Source organism: Hyperoodon ampullatus (assembly GCF_949752795.1).
Source record: "Hyperoodon ampullatus genome assembly, chromosome: 3".
Classification (NCBI taxonomy): Eukaryota; Metazoa; Chordata; class Mammalia; order Artiodactyla; family Ziphiidae; genus Hyperoodon; species Hyperoodon ampullatus.
Genome location: NC_136916.1, coordinates 92434780 through 92457168, shown reverse-complemented (window position 1 = coordinate 92457168; position 22389 = coordinate 92434780). Strand labels below are relative to the sequence as shown.

Sequence of the window (22389 nt, the reverse complement as noted above, 5' to 3'; positions counted from 1 at the left end):
ACATCCGACCAATCAGTGATCTCGGCTCCTGGCCCCCTCCCCCCACGTCCTCGCTTGTGAGGCGTGTGAGGCGGCGCCATGTTTCAAGGGCAGCGGGGTTGGTTCTGCCGCAGCGTCAGCGGCGACCTGAGGCAGTTCTGGGGTAGGAAGCTGGGCAGAAGCGGGTGGGTGAGGTGGGGAGGGGAGCACCCCCTCCTCCCTATGGTACCTTGGCGGCAGGACACTTGATGGGCTTACCCTGTGCTCTTGCCTCCACAGTGGCCGAAGGGGGGACCATCAGTGACCCGAGGGCCGCCGACTTCTTGTTCAGCTGCGATGCCTCACACCCAGACACGCTGAGGTACCTGAAGCCCACCTGGCAGTACCTTTTGGGTCATGAGGAGCCAGGAGTTGGAGATAGAAGTTACAGTCCACTAATAAATATTGATAATAGGAAGATACTGGAAACGAGCAAGTTTTCAGTTCAGTCCTAGATGTGCGGGGAGGAAGTAGGGGCGGAAATAGCTAACCTTTCTCCTCTCTTTTCTGCCGCAATGGCATGGCCTCCTACCTGGTCCTCAGATCTTTTCCCGAGTTCCAGTGGTGTGTTTCCATTTGACTCTCCCACATCCCCGTGGCGCCTTGAAGGACCCTCATATTCAACATGTTTAAACCAAATCTCCTGATTGCCTCATACCTGTACCAGCTGCTGTGTTCTTAAACTTAAAACCTTGGTAGTTTCTTTTGAATAATAACCCCTATCCCCATTAATCCATTAATTAATCCAATTAATCCATGACCAAACACCATGGATTGTGCCCCTGTAAATGTTCTTTGTTCTTCCTGCCACTATCTTAGTATACACCGTAAATTACCTCTTACCCCCAAATCACAGTAGTCTCTCTGAGAGGTTGCTCTGCCTCCAATCTGTCCACCTGTGATCCCCCTTCACATTGCCGTCCGATTATGTTTACAAAACAGACGCCTGATCACCGTCCTGGCTGATCCCCTTCTCACGCCTTCACTCCCCCGCCCCCAGTCTCCTGGTTACCTACCGATAATTCTCTTTCCGTTCATTTATTCTGTTTTAAAATGTTGAATACATTCTTGTTCATTTCATAATTTCAAATATTCCCTTTCTTTCTCCTAGAATATATCAGAGTCTTGATTACATAGAAGACAATGCTACAGTTTTTCACGCCTGCTATCTCTCTGCAGTAGCTAATGCTGAAATAAAAAACTCGGTGGCTTTAGGTCATTTCATTCTTCCTCCTGAATGCCTGCAAAAAGGTTAGCAAAGGTCTTTCATCTAATCTCTGTTAGACTGCCAAATCCAGCTATGTCACCCAACTTTACTGGTCTTTGTTCTCAGAGATTTTTGTGTTTTGTATCATTTAATATAAATAGAAAAGCATGTACTTTGGATCAGATTGCCTTGGGTGTGCATCCTTGCTTTGTTTATCATTCATTCACACGTTCACTGAGCTCTTACTGTGTGCCATGTTTCAACCAGGGTGCTGGGGATTCACTGGTGACTAAGATACAGATCTTGTCCTCACAGTGTTCACTGGCTAGGATCCAACACTTACTAATTTTGTCACCTCCCGAGTTGTTTTGAGGATAAAATGAGATAATATATTAAGTCGTCTGACCTGTGAGTATATAATAAATGTCCGTTGCTAGTTTTGAATCTCACCATTATTTTTCTGGATTTTTTTCCTGATATTTCAAGATTCAGTGTGATAATAAACCCATATATTTATATTGTTCTTTATATTATTGAAAGTACTTTCACATTAATTATTTCAGCAACCCTATCAAGTAAAGGGCAAGTGAATAAATTGCTTCTGAGATTGGTTCTTTTAGTTTTCCCTGCTTGGAACACCCTTTCTTATCCTGTTCTGTCCAAAGCCTACCTATCTTTTATGGACTAATTTTAAATATCCCATTTTTGTAGGTCTTATTATCCAATTCTTGATGTGTTTTTCGATGTGTTTGTGTCCATCCCTAGAAAGACAGACTAAAAGTAGTAAAAATTCCCAGTGAGCAGAGTATTTAAAAAAAAAAAAAGGGCCTCCCTGGTGGCGCAGTGGTTGAGAGTCCGCCTGCCGATGCAGGGGATACGGGTTCGTGCCCCGGTCTGGGAGGATCCCATATGCCGCGGAGCGGCTGGGCCCGTGAGCCATGGCTGCTGAGCCTGCGCATCCGGAGCCTGTGCTCCGCAACGGGAGAGGCCACAACAGTGAGAGGCCCGCATACCACAAAAAAAAAAAAAAAAAAAAACTTGAAAAATGTTTCTATAGAAGAGCTTTGGAAACCCTAAAGATTGGGTTCCTTCTATAGTTGATGTCCTGGTGAGACCTAGTTATAATTTATAAAAATAAATTGTTCTAAGTGGTTATGCAAATAAATTAATGACTAGATAGGAGAATTGATTTACTCAAAAACTGCATATCAGAGAATACCCACCTTCAGGGAACTTATATTGTGGAATGACTATCTGATCTAATTTTAAATTATCACTCCTATTAAGTCTTTGTGTTTAGCATCTTACATTAAAATGCATTCAATTAAATCTGTTTTAAATGAAAACATGATCCTTTTTAAAAATGAAAAGTATGCATTATTATTCACCTAGACCAGGATTGTCTAGTAGAAGTGTGAGAGGCAAACAAATGTAAGCCACATACTAATTTAAAATTTTCTACTACCCACATTAAAAGTAATAAAAAGAGATGAAGTTAATTTTAAGAAATGTTTTATTTAACCTAATGTATCTAAAATATTATCATTTCAATATATAATCAGTATAAAAATTATTGATAAATTTTACATTCTTTTTTGATACTGGATTTGAAATCCAGTGTTTATTTTAAACTTACAGCACATCTCATTTTGGACTAGCCACACATTTCAATATGTATCTAGTCTAGTGGCTGCTATATTGGACAGCTTAGGTCTAGAGGAATGTTAACTTTTTGTCCTTGAGTGGGCTACTGTGGAAACTTTTTTTTTTTTTTTACAACTTTATTGGAGTATAATTGCTTCAAAATGGTGTATTAGTTTCTGCTTTATAACAAAGTGAATCAATTATACATATACATCTGTTTTGAGATCATTGATTTAAGATAATTTCATAGTCCTTTGACATGCTGAGCATTGTAGAATTCCTGTACTACCACGCCCACTAGACATGTTGCTCATCCAACCTTTTTTTTTAACAAAGTAAACTCTTGAATTCTTGAAACACTCTACAGATTCAGGAATTTTATGCCTTTTATTTATTTATTTATTTATTTATTTGCGGTACGCGGGCCTCTCACTGTTGTGGCCTCTCCCGTTGCGGAGCACAGGCTCCGGACGTGCAGGCTCAGCAGCCATGGCACGGGCCCAGCCGCTCTGCGGCATGTGGGATCTTCCCAGACCGGGGCATGAACCCGTGCCTCCTGCATCGGCAGGCGGACTCTCAACCACTGCGCCACCAGGGAAGCCCTGTGCCTTTTATTTTGACTAGACAGTTGTCTTCTTTATTAATGCTTGGCCTAAAGACACTGACATTGGATGAAGATATGTATTACAGCCAAAAATGTTTACAACAATGATTCTCATAATGCACTGGAGTCATCTGGAGAGTTTGTTAGAAATGCAATTCCCCAGCTTCTCCTCAATGATCTGGTTCAATAAGAATCTGCATTTTAAACAAGTATCTTAGGTACTTTTGATGCAAGTGGAATAATACTGACTTAGAAATTTGAAACCTAAACAAAATTCAGAAAGTTCTACAAAGTTACTTTTTAAAAAACAGTATTGGATTTGTTTTTCTTACTACAGAAATAAGAAGAAAAATTGGTAGTTTTATTTGGGAACAAGACCAACACTTTCTGATAGAAAAGGTAAGAGTAAATTAAGGTGCTCGATTAGAATCTACAGTTTCAAAAAAATTTGAAAGCAATGTAATCTTAAAAATGCTTACTTGTGACATGTTAGCACCAATGACCCAGAGTAAGGAACTTAAAGGACATGCTTTTATTAAACATATCTAGTTTGACATTATTTTTACACTAGTACCTTAGTAAAATTGAGATTTTTTGTATGAATAAAATTATTCACATAAAAAACTTAAAAATTTGAAAAAACTTCAAAATCTCAGTAATATTAAGGGAGTAATAGGTACACAGTATTTACCAGTTCTTTACTGCCAGTGTAGATGCTATTTGATTAATTCCTGTGTTGTACCGTTTGTTAAATGTTATGAATAATACCCCTTAATAAATGTGTGCAATACTGAAAGTTTTTTAGCTTTTGCCATCCTGCCTCAAATTTGCCTATGCTTGTGACTTACTTCAGAATCTTTATGCAAAGCCAAATTTGGGATAATTTGAACATCAAAAAGAATAATGGATTATAATACATTAAATTTTTTTTTTTTTTTTTTTTTGCGGTACGCGGGCCTCTCACTGTTGTGGCCTCTCCCGTTGCGGAGCACAGGCTCTGGACGCGCAGGCTCAGTGGCCACGGCTCACGGGCCCAGCCGCTCCGCAGCATGTGGGATCTTCCCGGACTGGGTCGCGAACCCGCGTCCCCTGCATCGGCAGGCGGACTCTCAACCACTGCGCCACCAGGGAAGCCCTTAAATTTTTTAAAATATAAATTTATTTATTTTTGGCTGCATCGGGTCTTTGTTGATGCTCATGGGCTTTCTATAGTTGCAGCGAGCGGGGACTACTCTTCATTGTGGTAGGTGGGCTTCTCATTGCGGTGGCTTCTCTTGTTGCAGAGCACGGGCTCTAGGCACGTGGGCTTCAATAGTTGTGGCACACAGGCTCAGTAGTCGTGGCTCCCGGGCTCTAGAGCGCAGGCTCAGTAGTTGCGGCACATAGGCTTAGTTGCTCCACGGCATGTGGGATATTCCCAGACCAGGGCTTGAACCCGTGTCCCCTGCATTGGCAGGTGGATTCTTAACCACTGCACCACCAGGGAAGCCCATACATTAAATTTTTTAAAAAATCTGTGATTCCATAGTGATACTCCAAAAGCATAAAGAAAGAAAAAAGGAAGAACAGAGGAAGGAAAGGAGGAAGAAAGGTGAAAAGGGAAGAAGGAAGGAAGGAAGGAAAGGGTGGGATAGGGAAAATTTCCTTTCAGAATAAAAGGTAATAAATGAAGAAAGGATGATAGAATAGAAAATTCGCACTGTACCACCCCCAGTAAAATAATTGATTTAGGCAAGTGTCATTAATGGGTGTTAAAATCATGATCTAAAATGATCACTTCATTGATGATTACTTATTAATTACAAAAGCAAGCAATGCTTGTACCTTTACAATGGAGGGACCTGGCAGATGCCACCATAACCAACTGGTAAAATTTAGCATCACCAATACTGAATATTGGAACAACCTCTTGTTATTTTCAGCTCGATATGATGTAATAAAAAGTACACAATATAGGGAATTCCCTGGGGATCCAGTGGTTAAGACTTGGCACTTTCACTGCCATGGCCCCGGTTCGAATCCTGGTCAGGGAAATAAGATCTCGCCCACCTCATGGTGCCAAAAAAAGAAAAGTACACAATATTATCTTGTAGTGTTCTTGTTCAAAATTCTGAATCTAATCATGAGTAAATACTCAGATAATTCCAGATTATGGAACATGTCACAAAGCAACTAACTGGCTTAGACTCTTTAAAACAATGTCATAAAAAACAAAAAAAAACAGGGAAGACTGTTCTAGATTGAGACATAACAACCAAATGTGATGTATGAACCTTGAATGGATTCTGGATTTTTTAATTTAAAAAAAGGTAAAAAAGAAATTTTGAGAACAGTTGGAAAAATTTAAATATGCAATGTATATATTAGGTGATATTGAGTTAATGTTAATTTTCTTAATTATGATAGAATGTTGGGTTTTTTTAGAAAATGCATGCTAAAGATTAAGGAGTGAAATGTCATAATATCTGCAAATATTTTCAAATGGTCCAGCAAAAATAAAAAATGAGAGAGAGAGGGCATGCAGGGTGGCAAAAATGTTAACACTTTGTGAATCTGGGCAAAAGGTACATAGTACTTATTGTATTATTCTTTAACTTTTCAGTAAGCTTGAACTTTTTCAAAATAAAAAGAGAGAAAATCTCTATGTCTAAAGCCCAGCAATTAATTTATGCATTTTGTATTCCTTTCATTAACTTGTTATTTCTTCCCAAAGTGTCATAATCTGAAAATAATAGCTCTTTTAGTATCTTTGGCTATGTTGTACTAAGGATCAAATATCTAATCCTTGACTTGTCAGAGTGTTTCCAGGGACATGAGTGGTGGTAGAATGGTTATTATTTGATAATAATTATTGAGTGTACCGAAAGGCCCTTAAAGATCGTTAATTTAATCATTCTGTTTTAGAAATGAGAAAACTGAGGTAAGAAGGTAAAGACCTGACTTAGTTCACATAACCAGATATTAGCAAAGTGGAACAGATTTTCTCAGCTCCAACCCAATCCAATGTTTTTTTCTACTAAAAAATTAATAGCAAATGCCTGTACTGACTGTTGACTCTAGAAATTGTATGATTATACAATAAAGGATTTTGTTCTTTCAAATATTGATTGGTGTTGAATATTATCCAATTATAATAATGTAACCATGGAATATGTAAGTAGAAGGTACTTCATCCAATGGCAATAATAAGGGTAAATCTGGGGACTTCCCTTGTGGTCCAGTGGTTAAGAATCCGCCTTCCAATACAGGGTATGTGGGTTCAATCCCTGGTCAGGTAACTACGATCCCACACGCCATGGGCAACTTAGCTCTAGAGCCCACGTGCCACAGCTAGAGAGAAGCCACAGGTAAGCCTTCACGCTGCAACCAAGACCTGATGCAGCCAAATAAAGAAATAAATATTTTTTAAAAAGGGTAAACCTGGAAGGTAATTTGGGGAACATTATTGTTGTTTGGAGTGGATTTGTGACCCAAATATAGAATTTCCTAATGGCATATTAAGCAAATATATTATGTGATAGGTACCAGTATCTGAGGTCAGTCACTTTCACATAATCTCTTGGAAAAGCTTAATATACATTTAGTTCTTTTGTAACTTCATAGCTAAATACTCCACTTTAATTTTGAAGGGGAAACTTAATTTGTTCAGCTTACTTCATATTTTTGATTTGTAGCTCACAGGAAGCCTAGGAGTTTTCAAGTCAAGGATTTTAAGAAAGTTTAAATTAATAATACTTTTTTTGGCTTCCTTATTTTTTAAACTGAAAAGTAATATGACCACATTAGGGAAAATTTCAAAAAATTAAAAAGAGAATAAAATCAGTCAGTTTTACTATCTAATACAAGCACAGCTGATATTTTAAAAATCCTGGTCTTCTTTCTTTACGTATCTCTAAAAATATATAATATAATTCTGTGTGTGTATGTGTGTGTGTACAAAATTTTGTGAGTTTTTCCCACCAAACTAGATGGGATGGACCTGAGTGTATAAATATTTTTGTGACTCTTGATATATATTGCCAATTTTTTTTCTTTACTTTTTAAAAAAACATTATTGATTGCATCATTGGTGTGCTGATTTTTTAAAATGTGCTTTCTTTTTTTTTTTTTTGGCGGTACGCGGGCCTCTCACTGTTGTGGCTCTCCCGTTGCGGAGCACAGGCTCCAGACGCGCAGGCTCAGTGGCCATGGCTCACGGGCCCAGCGGCTCCGCGGCATGTGGGATCTTCCCGGACCAGGGCACGAACCCGTGTCCCCTGCATTGGCAGGCGGACTCTCAACCACTGTGCCACCAGGGAAGCCCTAAAATGTGATTTCTTTTGCTCTCCACAGCATGATGAAGTAACAGCAAACGAAATAAAGTCCCTTAGGGAAAGCAGTGAACTAGCAACAGATCACAAAAAAGAATTATCTAAAAGGTACTGAATTTGTATACTTCACTAATATTCAATTAAGTATAGACACCTTTGAACACTGTGTGTTTATCTCAGTTAATTTTCACAGTCGTCTTATGAGATTGATATCATTATCACCATTGCCATTTTACAGAAAAAGAGATCAACTATATATAGATTAAGTAATTTGCCCAAAGTCATACAAACTTATTAAATGGGGAGAAGCAGGATTTGAGCTGGGTCAGTCTAATTCCAGAATGCATGCACTTAACTATTATGCTAGACTATCCTTGCAGAAAATAAAATTTTTATGTATATTTTGATCACTGTTACATTATTTTTAAACTATGTATTATAATAAGAAAGAAAGAAATATTAGCAGTAATTTTATTAGGATTGGAAGTTCTGGGTGATTTCCCCCTTTCCTTCCCAAATTGTTCGTAATGTGGCTACTTGCTTTAAGAAATTAAAATTATATCTTAAAAGACGAACAGACATGGATTTGCCATTGTGTTAGGGCCAATCTCTGAGAGGCCCCCTTGTTTCAGACTTACTCATTATCTAGTCCTAATTCCGTATTTTCCAGTTCAGTGGTTTTCAGATGTTCATAGGGAGCATTAACTATATGAAAGTCTGGTATTTAGCTGCTGAAATAAAAATGATCTTTCTTCAATATAAGACTTAATGAGTTTAATTTATATAGTTTTTTAATTTTAAGTTTTTCTCCCCTAATTTTTTATACCTTTTGTACCTCCTGTTTTTCTTTAATTTGAAATAAGTTATTATCTGATTTAACACAAAGTTTTATATTTAATTATTTTAAGTTTAGTAAACGATTTCTTCATGGTCCTATGACTTCTAGATAATCCACCACTTGGGTTTGAGTATCCATATTCTAGGTCTTTGGGATCTCTATGTATATCACTCCTTTGAACTTGTTATGGTTTCTGAGATAAGAAACTGGTAAGGAGAGGAAGAAAAATGAAATAGAAGTAGGAGAAAATGGTTATCCTAAGTGACCTTGTAAGAGAAGAATGGGAAATAGAAATTAAAAAGTAACTCCCAGTGATTCACTTGACTTGGAAAGACATCAGATATATATATATATATATATATATATATATTTTCAAGAAATGGTTGCCCTGGGACTTCCCTGGAGGTCCAGTGGTTAAGACTCCACTCCCAATGCATGGTGCCCAGGTTCGATCCCTGGTCAGGGAACTAGATCCTGCATGCTGCAACTAAGAGCCTGCATGCTGCAACTAAAATATCCCACATGCCATAACTAAAGATCCCGAGTGCTGCAACTAAGACCTGGCACAAGCAAATAAATTTTTTTAAAAAATTAAAAAAAAAAGAAAAAAGAAATGGTTGTCCTGCAAAATGCAGAAGCATAAGGAAAAGATTGATAATATGACTACCAAAAATATTTTAAACTTGCACATGGAAATAAAAATACCATAAACCAAGACAAAAGAAAAATATACACTTGAAAAAGTATTTGACAAAGGCTATTTTCCTTAATATACAAAGAGGGCTTACAAATCTGGGGAAAATATGTCCAGTATTTTCCAATAACAACAACAAAAATAGACAAAGTAGGTGTCTACTTAGAGCCTTTTTCTTTGTGGAACCACCAGAGGGTGCAGTGCAAACATAGATAAAATACACTTTGTCCCTACTCGAAGTTTATTTTTTTGGCATGCTACTAGTGATAGTGAACACTAGGTGGTGAGCTAGTTTTTGAACACTTGCCAAATACAAGACATTTGTTAGCTAAGCAGTTCACAGTATTTCATTTGATTCTCACAACCTTATAAGATAGTTAAATAGCATTAGCCTCGTTTTACAATTGAGGAAACAGTTTCAGAGAGCTAAATAATTCACCCAATATTATTTAAGTAGTGAACATAATTTGACACCGACTCTAGCTGATCCAGAGTCCAGACTCTTAATCACTATGCTGTTTTCCTTTCCCAGTAAGTTCCCAGATCTTCTGAAAATGGCATGAATTTTTGCTTATTTTTCTTGTTCTTAATTATTTTATTATAAATATAATGCATGTAATTTGTCAAAATGGAAAATACTAAAAAAAGAAAAACTACTAAAAAAGAAAAGAAAATTTAAATTGTAAGCAAACCCACCACTCAGATAACCACCATCAACATTAGTACATTTCTTGCTAGTTTTATACAGACATACACATTAAGTAGAGTTGAGGTCGGACTGCAGATATAGTCTGGCTCTTGATTTTCCATTTAGTATTCTATGGGCAGTTCCCCATTCTGAAAAACCTTATTTGATATTATGATATGTAATGGCTGTATATGGCATTTAATCTTATTGTCTGTTTAACCACCTTCCTTTAATTTTTTTAAAAAAAATTTACAATTTGTTACTCTTGCGGCACCTTCATGAACATCTTTTTAAAAATAAATCTTTCTCTACTTTTTAGATTTTTTTTTTCTTTTGGCCGCAGCATGTAGCTTGTGGGATCTTAGTTCCCCAACCAGGGATAGAACCCAGGCCCTTGGCAGTGAAAGCACAGAGTCCTAACCACTGGACCACCAGGGAATTCCCTTGATAATTTTCTTAATGTAAATTATCAGATGTGGAATTTACAGTATTAATGAGGTATGAGTGTTTTTAAAGGCCATGATGCCTATTGTCAGTTGCTTCCCTCAAAAGTACAAATTTAAAACTGCCACCAGTGTTGGTCTCACCACATCCTCATCAGTATATTGACTATTAATACGAAGGCTTGTGCTAATTTAATAGATGAAAAATAGCATCTTGGGTTTTTGTTTTTTGTTTTTTGTTGTTTTTTTTGAGGTATACGGGCCTCTCACTGTTGTGGCCTCTCCCATTGCGGAGCACAGGCTCCAGACGCGCAGGCTCAGCGGCCATGGCTCATGGGCCTAGCTGCTCTGTGGCATGTGGGATCTTCCCGGACCAGGGCACAAACCCGTGTCCCCTGCATCGGCAGGTGGACTCTCAACCACTGCGCCACCAGGGAAGCCCAGCATCTTGTTTTTTTTTTTTTTTTTTTTTTTTTTTTTTTTTTTTTTTTTTTTTTGTGGTATGCGGGCCTCTCACTGTTGTGGCCTCTCCCGTTGCGGAGCACAGGCTCCGGATGCGCAGGCTCAGCAGCCATGGCTCACGGGCCCAGCCGCTCCGCGGCATATGGGATCCTCCCAGACCGGGGCACGAACCCGTATCCCCTGCATCGGCAGGCGGACTCTCAACCACTGCGCCACCAGGGAGGCCCCAGCATCTTGTTTTAATTTGCATTTTTCTTTGATTACTGGTAGGTTTGAATCTTTTTGAATTTATTAGCATTTTACATTTTCTTTTCTGTGACTTGTTTTTATCCTTTCTCCATTTTCTATTGGGAGTCTTATTGCTTTTCTTATCAACTTGTCTGACATTTTTAGCTATATTATCCTTTTGCCAGTTTGTCACATTGTTTCCTCAGTTTGTTCTCAGGCTTATATTTTTTAGAGATACAAGCTTTGAGTTTTTACACTGTTAAACTAATCACTTTTCCTTTATTATTTCTTCTATCGCTTTTATGTTCAGAAAAGTCCTTTCCCATTCAGGTATCAAATTGTTTTTTAATTCTGCAGATATTTATTTTGATGTATGGTAATAGGTGAAGATCGAAGTTTATTTTTGTCTTACAAATAAGAATTTTCCACCAGTTTTTTAAGAATAGATCTATCTCTAACTGATGTGATTTCCATTCTCATATGTTGTGTTTAATGTGTCTGGAGATCTGTTTTTACACTATTTGTTTTATTCCATTAATCTATGGATCTATTTTGATATCAATACAATATTCTTTTAAGTTATATAACTTTATGTATTTTAATACCTGACAAGCCAAGTAAATACCAAACTCATTACTCTCCTTTTATTTTTGTTTATTTATTTATTTCAAATGATACTGTTTATATGTGGAATCTAAAAAAATGATACAAATGAGCTTATATGCAAAACATAAACAGACCCACAGACATAGAAAGCAAATTTATGGTTACCAAAGGAGAAAGGTGGGGGGAGGGATAAATTAGGAGCATGGGATTAACATACACACTCTACTCTATATAAAACAGATCATCAACAAGGACCTCCCCTAGCACAGGGAATTTTTTTTAACATCTTTATTGGAGTATAATTGCTTTACAATGGTGTGTTAGTTTCTGCTTTATAACAAAGTGAATCAGTTATACATATACATATATCCCCATATCTCTTCCCTCTTGCGTCTCCCTCCCTCCCACCCTCCCTATCCCACCCCTCTAGGTAGTCACAAAGCACTGAGCTGATCTCCCTGTGCTATGCGGCTGCTTCTCACTAGCTAGCTATTTTACATTTGGTAGTGTATATATGTCCATGCCACTCTCTCACTTCGTCCCAGCTTACCCTTTCCCCTCCCCATGTCCTCAAGTCCATTCTCTAGTAGGTCTGTGTCTTTATTCCCGTCTTGCCCCTAGGTTCTTCAGAACCATTTTTTTTTTAGATTCCATATATATGTGTTAGCACATGGTATTTGTTTTTCTCTTTCTGACTTCACTCTGTATGACAGACTCTAGGTCCATCCACCTCACTACAGATAACTCAACTTTGTTTCTTTTTATGGCTAAGTAATGTTCCATTGTATATATGTGCCGCATCTTCTTTATCCATTCATCTGTTGATGGACACTTAGGTTGCTTCCACGTCCTGGCTATTGTAAATAGAGCTGCAATGAACATTGTGGTACGTGACTCTTTTTGAATTATGGTTTTCTCAGGGTATATGCCCAGTAGTGGGATTGCTGGGTCGTATGGTAGTTTTATTTTTAGTTTTTTAAGGAACCTCCATACTGTTCTCCATAGTGGCTGTATCAATTTACGTTCCCACCAACAGTGCAAGAGGGTCCCCTTTTCTCCACACTCTCTCCAGCATTTATTGTTTGTAGATTTTTTGATGATGGCCATTCTGACCGGTGTGATACTCTCCTTTTAAAAATCTCTTCCTTAGTTCTTCATGCCTACTTATTATTTTTCTATTTTCAAATTTTAATTATTTTTAATAGGAAATATATTCATATGGTTCAAAATCCAAGATACACAAAAGGGGAAACTACGAAATATACTGACTCCTAGATAGCCAATTTCCCTCTCAGAGCCAGCCAATGTTATCATTTTCTTATATATGCATATACTAGCTAATTCAAACAAATATTCTTTCATTTTTTCTTTTCTTCACAAATAGTAATATTCTATAAACATTGTTCAGCACCTTGCCTTTTTTCTCTTAATAATTTACCTTGGAGATCATTCCATATTACTACATAAAGAGCTTTTTCATTTTTGTGCTGTGTAGAATTTTATTGTATGGATTTACCATAATTTATTTAACTAGTCTCCTATTTTACTGGACTTTCAGGTAATTTCTAAGTTGCTGTTAAAAACAGTGCTTCAGTGATTGATCATATAATGTCATTTCGCATGTGTGCGAGTGTCTTTAGGGTAATTCTTAGAAGGGGAATTGCTAGGTCAAAAGGCATATACATTTTGTATCCTTGATACAATCATTGTGAAATTGCCCTCCATAGAGGTTAAACCAGTTTACATTCCTATTGTTTGTGTATTTAAGTACCTTTTCCAGGCTAGGGTAACCAGCCATCCAGGTTTGCTTGGGACTGTCCTGGTTTTAGCACTGCAAAGCCCATGTCCTGAGAAACCCCTCAATCTCGGGTAAACTGGGATGGTTAGTCACCATTCTTTCTTCTATACTTCCTCCAACACAGTGTGCTAACATATGTTTTGGTCTTTCCTAATCTGATAGATATAAAGTTGTATCTCACTCTAGTTTTTTGTCTGAATTGCCATTATTATGAGTGAGGTTAAATGTCTTTTCATATGTTTAAGAACCATTTATAGTTCCTATTCTGTGAACTGTTTGTTCATATCCTTTGCACGTTTTTCTATTGACTTTTATTTTTTTGCAAGAACCCTTTACATTTAGGAGAATGAATTTTTTGTGAAATAAATTACAGTTATTAGCTTATGTTTGTCTTTTGACTTTAAAAATGTTGGGTTTTACATGCAGAAATTTTTTACTATATGTATTCATTCTTATTAATATTTTCTTTAATGGCTTTTTGAGTTTTATGTCATAATTAGGAAAGTCTTCTCTAAGATTACTATTATTTTGCTATGGTTTCTTCTTAGTGATTTCTTTATTTTTAAATTCAAATCTTTGATACGTTTGGAATATATCTTGGTGTAAGATATGAGGTGGTGATCCACCTTCTTTTTTTTTTCAGATAGTTACCTACTCTTGGCTATTGATTGAATAATTCATCTTTTCCCCCACTGTACTGAAATGCCACCTTTATCCTAGGTTAAATCCACATAAGTATCTGGGTCTATTTTTGGACTTTATATTCTATTCCATTCTATTCCATAACAGTGCCACTCTGTTTCAGTTGTTTATAATATGATTTAATATCTAGAGCTAGTTCCTCCTCCTTATTCTTTTCCAAATTTTCTTAGTTAACTATTCTTCCTGGTTTACTTTTCCATCTGAGTTTTGGAACCAGCTTGTTCATATTAAAACAAAAACTTCTGTTATTATTTTTAGTGACATTACAAAAAAATATAGCTTAATTTAGGGAGACTTTGATGCTGAATGTTCCTATCTGAGAAAATGGTATTTTTTTCCTTACTTGTTCAAGTTTTCTTTTGTGGCCCTTAAAAAACACTTTCATATTTCCTTCATATAAATCTTATACTTCTTTTAAGATTATTCCTAGGTAATTTTTTCATTCTATTGTAAATTTGTTCTTGCCTCCTATTAGATCTTCTAACATGTGATTGTTCTCGTGAATTTTAGAATTATTTTTTTTTAAACACTAAAATCCCTTTGGGGTTTTATTGAGAATTGTATTAAAGGTTGAGAAGAATTGATGTCTTTATAATTTTCAGTATTCCTATCCAAGACAGTGGTTTTTTGTTTTTCTTTATTTTTCTTTTCTATATGTTAGTAAAGTTTCCTGATTTTTCTACAGATAGAATCAGAAACTGCTTATTATGTTATTCCTAGATTTTTATGAATTTTATTACTATTGTGGATTGGATCATTTTTTCCTTCATTAGTTATTGCTGACATAGAAAAGTCATTTATTTGGGGGCATTTGTCTTATATTTACCCACTTGGAATCTTTAAGATTCTAAAAATATTTCAGTTGATTCTCTTGGCTTTTCAGGGTACACATTTATATCATTTGTTAATAATGAAACTATTTCTTCTTCCGTTTCACTATATAACTCTTCCATTTCACTAGATATCTCTTCCATTTCTTTCTCTCCCCTCCCTCATCTCTTTTTGCTTGGCCAGAAATTTTAGAGCCATGATAAATAATAACAATGATAATGGGTATCCTTGTTTAGTCCCTGAGTTTTCTGGGAACATTGTTTTGCTTTATTTGTAGGATCTCATCCTAACTGAGCTATGGTTTCTTTTAGAAGAGTTTAGATGAACTCTAACTTTTAAACAAATTGAAAATAAAACCTTTGTTATCACTCAGTGTAATTTTAGATTTTTTAGGAAAATAAATTTAAGGATGACTCCAATTTTTTATTAAGGTTTTTATTTTCATACAATTGTATTATCTATGGATTATATGTAGTCTAAATATAGTAAATTGTTATTTGGCAGTTAGAAAATAGGATATTTTAGTTGAAAACTGCTTAGCTCTTTAAAAATTAGAATATAATTAATTATATACTATACAACCACGCTCAGAATAACTTAACTTTTTTCCTTTTTAACTCAGAAGTCACTTAGTATACCTCATGATTTTCCCAGACATCATTTTTTATTTATTTTAAAGTGTGGAAGTACGAATTAATAGAGTTCCAATTATTTAAACACTGAATAATAATAAATGCTGTGATTATTTAAAATGGAGCCTTTTCTTTTAACATATTTGAGATTACATATGTATATCTGTTTTTTATCTAATTATAAAGTATTATTGCATTATTATACTTTCAAGAATATTGAGAAAAAGACTCACGTCTGTATTTACTCGGTAAATATTTATTTTATGAAGCAGCCGAGCAAACCAAAAATATCTATATGGGCCCTGTATTACTTAGAAGCACAAAGAAGTTCGTAGTTAACGTTTTCACCGAGTAAGACTGAAGTCTGATCACAGAGCAATTAGATTGCTATATATATTGCCTGGAATCATTTCTCATTTGTAAAACAAGTCCAAAAAAATATAAACATGACTTTCTATATGTTTCTATATTTTATAGCACAGAAAAGCATTTTATAAGGACTCCAGTTGTAGAAAAGCAGATGTACTTCCCTCTTCAGAATTATCCAGTGAACAACATGGTAACAGGTAATTTAAAATAAAATTTAGAGTCAGCCCAAGTAGGGAAGAAACAAGGGAATATTTTGTACAAAGTAGAGCCCCCTCTATTATACATGCTAATAGAAGACATCATTCACATGTTAAATAAATTAATCTGCAGAACGAATCCAAAGGTAGGCCCAATATTTTCTGTGTTAAAATGATGGTCTGTCCTGCCCCTAGACATAGAGAATAGACTTGAGGACAGGGGGAGGGGGAAGGGTAAGATGAGACGAAGTGAGAGAGTGGCATGGACATATATACGCTACCAAATATAAAATAGATAGCTACTGGAAAGCAGCCACATAGCATAGGGAGATCAGCTCGGTGCTTTGTGGCCACCTAGAGGGGTGGGATAGGGAAGGTGGGAGGGAGACGCAAGAGGGAGGAGATATGGGGATATATGTATATGTATAGCTGATTCACTTTGTCATAAAGCAGAAACTAACACACCATTGTAAAGCAATTATACTCCAATAAAGATGTTAGAAAAAAAATCCTGGTCTATGGGTAAGGTGAAAACACACCCCTGTTTACATAAGACAGTCCCAATTTATGTGTGTTGTCCTGGCATTAGTGTTTGCTCTTTTTTATTTTTTTAGCATCTTTATTGGAGTATAATTGCTTTACAATGGTGTGTTAGTTTTTGCTTTACTCTTAAGTGTCCCAATTTGGAAGATTAATTGTATGGACAATTCTAATTATAGTTTCCTTTGAGAAACTGATGAAACATAGGTCCCTTTCCCTAAGCATACACACACACAAACATAACACACAAACTTTACATGTAATTTAAAGAGGCTCACATATGCCCAGAAGCCCTTTCATGAATCACCCAGGTGTCAATGGACTCCATATTTGGGTTTCCTAGTGCCCAACATAAAGAGAAGACAGCTAACTGAGGCTGACATTGAGAGGGTGCAAACAAGGGAACTAGTTGAAAAGTGACCATTGGGATTTGGATAGTGCTATGTGAGATGAGATAAGGAAATAATATTTGGATAATTTGATCTGGGTAGTATTCAGCAGGGTCATCGATAATTTTAAAAATAGAAGTTTTAAAAAATTGTTTTTAAAACACTGCAATTAAAAAGTATAGGCTTTTTGACATTTCATTATAAAATCATTTGTACATTTATCATTTTCTCTTTATTTAGCAGTGTCAAAACTACCTCTTGTAACTAGTTCACAAATTCCTAAATGTCTTCTCTCATATTACTGTTCCTTCTAACCAATTTGTCTAGCCATTTGTTTTATTATTTTTTTCTTCTGTTCATTTGAGTGATATAAAATAGCTTTCAGAAAAGCACTTCAAAAAGAATGTTTAATGTGTAGTTTTGGGCTGAGTGTTGGAGACATCAAAGAAAACTTCTATCCAACTGTGATAGTAGAAAAGTCAGTTTTGGAACTCTTAGGAGCAATTGTTGACTCCAAAGGACAATGAACTAAGTAGAAGTACAGTTGACCTTTGGACAATATGGGTTTGAACTATGAGGGTCCGCTTATAAGAGGATTTTTTTCAATAATAAATGCTGCAGCTCTACATAATCCTCAGTTGGTTGAGTTTGTGGATGTAGAACCACAGATAAGAGGAACCTTGAATCCCCAGGGCTAGCTATATAGTGGATTTTCGACTACAGGAAGGGTTGGCCCCCTTAACCCCAACCTTACTGATGAGTCAACTGTACTTAAGTACTAAGACTAGGAGTAGCTGATTGCTGCCTAGATTTATCCTTACACCTACACATTCAGATAAAGTGTAGGTACCTTAAACCATGGTTGTGGTATAGTACTGGTATTGATTTTGCTTCAGGCAACTCCATCACCAGGTACTAAATATCTTTTGTTCATTTGGACTTACCAAGTGTTTGATAACATATTATAAAGATCAATGATAAATATTAAAATCAGCCACACAATAAAGACAAATGCTTAGATTTGGACAAGTAACAATGTTGCTCTATGTTTCATTGCCATCTGACTGTTGAAAAAGACATGACAGTGTTATATAAAAACAAACTAAAAAAGAACTGTAGGGCTTCCCTGGTGGCGCAGTGGTTGAGAGTCCACCTGCCGATGCAGGGGACACGGGTTCGTGCCCTGGTCCGGGAAGATCCCACATGCCGTGGAGTGGCTGGGCCCGTGAGCCATGGCCTCTGAGCCTGCGCGTCTGGAGCCTGTGCTCCACAACGGGAGAGGCCACAACAGTGAGAGGCCCGCGTACCGCAAAAAAAAAAAAAAGAACTATAAAAATAATCATTAGTCAGAATCTTTAAAGTATAAATTTTAACCTGTGGTAAGCTGGTATTGATTTTATCAGTAGAAGTAACATTTTTGATTTTTTAATTTGTGCAATTGAATAATTATCTTCCTTCTTTATATTTCTACATTAAATTTTAAAATAACACTTTCTTGGAAGAAAGCTTCATTTTTTAAAAGATAATTCAGGGACTTCTCTGGTGGTCCAGTGGTTAAGACTCCATGCCCCTTAAGACTGCATGCTTCCATTTCAGGGGGCACGGGTTTGATCCCTGGCTGGGGAACTAAGATCCTGCACAGTATGGCCGAAAAAAAAAAAAAAAAAGATAATTCATTTGTCTTTAATTTTGATGTGAAGTGACAGTCCTTCCTTTTTTATCATGCCCATCTGCTTGTACAGGAAGAACCAACTTCTTGTTGGGAAAATCATCTTGTGTTAATTGAAAATGTAGTGAGTGAGAGTTCTAATTTAGGCAGTGGTATCAATTTTTGTGACTATACCTTGACTGTCCCTCAAAATGGGTTGAGTTCAACTCAGTGAATGTTAAATCTCTTAAAATAAAACTAATTAGATGTTTGGTTTTAGAAAGTACAAGTTGGAGCTATACTGTAGAACAGGGTTTCTCAGTCCTGGAACTGCCGGCATTTTAGGACAGGTATTCTTTGTTGGAGAGGGCAACCCTGGCCAGTGCCCACTAGATGCCAGTAGTATCCCATCCAGAAACCTGCCCCCACCCCCGTGACCCCTAAGTTGTGACAACCAAAAATATATACAGGCATTACCAATGTCCCATAAAATATCAACGGATTTTTTTTTGTCTGTTTTTTGTTTTTGACTGGAATTAAATCCTCTAGGTCTGATATCACTGGTTATTACCCATGATAAAAAGTTCTGATTAACAGCTACATGTGTGATTAATAAAAGGAAAAAAATTACTAATAATGACAAATATCTTGCAGGCAAAAATTTTTAAACAAAAATTCTGATAATTAAAAGTTTGGGAACTTATAGTAGATACTGTATTAATTATCTGTTGCTGTGTAACAAATCGCTCCAAAACTTAGCAGCTTAAAACAATGGACACTTACTATTACATAGTTTCTGATGGCCAGGAATCCTGGAGCATCTTAGTTGGATACCTCTGTCTCATAATCTCTAATAAGGTTGCAGTCACATTGTTTGCCAGGCTGCAGTTATTTCAAGGGACAGCTGCGACTGGAAAATCCATTTCAAAGCTCATGCATGTGGTTGTTGGCAGGCCTTGGATTTTTGCTGGGTTTTGGCAAAAGGCTTAGACTCCTCACCAAGTGGACTTTTCCATAGGGCTGTTCACAACATGGTAGCTTTCTTTCCTCAGAGTGCAAAATGCAAGTGGGAGAAAGAGTGTGCCCAAGACAGACAGAAGCCATATCTTTTTTATATCCTATTCTCAGAAGTGACATATCATTACTTCCGCCAAGTGCTGCTGGTCATATAGACCAACCCAAGTACAAAGTAGGAGGAGACTACACAAATTCATGAATACCAGGAGATAGGGATCATTCAGGGCCATCTGGGAGGGCTGGCTACCACAGACTCATATGGAACTGTCCACCAAGGATGCCTTTCCTAAGAACTCTCTTTTCTTCTTCCCAATTCTTGTGGGTTACATTTTCTAAAACATGAGCTTGCTCCTACCCACAACAGTTGGTTTGGGAGTGAATACCTGATCTGAGCTGGGCCAATCACCATTCTTTGTCTGGATTTCTAGACATGGAATGCAGCAAGTCATGTCATTCTTATTCAAGTGACCATAGCTCTAAGATATAAAACTTAAGAGCTATTAGCAGGCGTGTTTTCTGCCATGTACGGAAAGCCAGCTTGTGTCAAGAGAGGAAAATGAAACTAACATGCAGAGGAAAAAACTGGAGGTTAGTGACATGGCCATGAGAACTGGTGCTAGTTATTTCTGACTCCCAGCAATATGTTTGTTATTTCTGACTCCCAGCAATATGTTTGCCTTCCTCATAGGTTGACTGATATGGCAATGTCCTTCCAGTAAACTCCCCTTTTGTTTAAGCTAGTTTAAATTGGGTGTATGTGAACTTCAGCCTAAAGTCCTAACTACTCCAAAACTGCTACAATAATCCATTTTTATGCATAAATGTCCTATCCTTCTTTACCTTACAGGAATATTTTTATTAATATGGTAATTATTTAAAAATTTTCTATCCTCACATATATCTTTAGAAACTTCACACAGTGTATATGTGCAATTAATTAAACATTAATATTTTTATGTGCTAGTTTATTTTACACAGAAATCTAGCCGTTAGGCAAAGACCATGAACAATATGGAGTATAGTAATTGTGCTTTAAAAGATTTTCTGAAGTAAGTGGCTATGATTAAAATATCTTTAAAGATACGAGTCTATTTTATATGATTGGCTTCATAGTTAATTTATTAACTGTGAATTTCTTATCTATTATTATAAACAATCAAACTGTATAGATAACCTGGTGATAATGGTGGTGGTCTAAATTCAATCATCCCTGAGCTGTACCAGAATTTTTTTCATACAGTATCTACTTTTTTTTTTTTTTTTGCGGTACGCGGACCTCTCACTGTTGTGGCCTCTCCCGTTGCGGAGCACAGGCTCCGGACGCGCAGGCTCAGCAGCCATGGCTCACGGGCCCAGCCGCTCCGTGGTATGTGGGATCTTCCTGGACCAGGGCACGAACCCGTGTCCCCTGCATTGGCAGGCGGACTCTCAACCACTGCGCCACCAGGGAAGCCCATACAGTATCTACTTTTAAACCAGGTTTCAACTTTAGTATAAACCACAAACACATATTACACATGAAACATTATCACTCAGATGAGCAACTGCTATCAAGGAAATATTGCTTAAAGTCATTGAGTCCTTAAGCTCTCCCCATTCTAGGTTTTCTTTTTGATTCTCATATCTATTTCAGATTATTAATGACATCAGAATTACTTACACCTATAATCTTTGTTGACCAAGCAGTGATAGCAATTTTCCTATTAATTTTTTACTGAAGACTGTTATCTCAGTGTTAGTAGTGCAGGAAAGTGTCACTTGCTCTACTAGGGAAGATGAGCTAGCTGTCTGTGCTGTTAGTAGCTAGTTGGCTAGGTAGTTCTAAGTGATTACATTCTAAGCCAGACCCATGTCCCAGTTATTTTGGTCTAGGTACTTTTATGTTCCATCCCCAACCTGTACATCACACTCTATGTAGTCAAAGTGGCAAATCAAGAATCTGTGTTTTAAAAGGAGGTAGAAGCCTGGGGGGATAGTGGTGAAGGGGGGAGGAGGGTATTCCCTGATAATTATCAAGTTTCATGGAGAATCTTCTCACTGGTATTTCTTCTTTTTACTTCTTTTCTAAAAACATTCTTTGGGAATCTTAACTCTAATAAATCAAAGACATTGAAAAGCAGATACTATGATAGAATTCCCTATATATATATTTTATTCTGTAGGTTATATATCAATTGATGCCATGAAGAAATTTCTTGGGGAGCTACATGACTTCATTCCTGGAAGTTCAGGTTATTTGGCATACCATGTTCAAAATGAAATTAACATGTCTGCTATAAAAAACGAATTGAAGAGGAAATACTAAGTTAAATATTGTCCTTCTATCTCAGCATTTACTTTCTGTAAAATATTACCAAAGATGTACATAATTTTAAATTCTCCTCTTTGGGACAGAGGGATGGGGAAATGGAGAAGAAAGAATTCTTTCTTCCTCAAAATGTATCTTTAGGAAATTCAGATTCATTTGGCTCTGTGTTTTGACATTTGGGCTGGACTTTTCCCCTGCTTGTAAGGTTATGTCCAC

At 36.7% G+C, this 22389-nt stretch overlaps 1 protein-coding gene across 1 annotated transcript; it reads left to right on the top strand.

Annotated features, from left to right (window-relative positions):
- Nucleotides 1-78: 78 nt before the first annotated feature.
- TERB2 (telomere repeat binding bouquet formation protein 2) lies at nt 79-22170 on the top strand (the record flags this gene model as incomplete). Its single annotated transcript, XM_079699846.1, has 7 exons — nt 79-142; nt 259-340; nt 1130-1269; nt 3811-3872; nt 7806-7891; nt 16183-16271; nt 22028-22170. The coding sequence occupies 7 exons, from the start codon at nt 79-81 to the stop codon at nt 22168-22170; spliced, it is 666 nt and encodes a 221-aa protein (XP_079555972.1).
- Nucleotides 22171-22389: the final 219 nt, after the last annotated feature.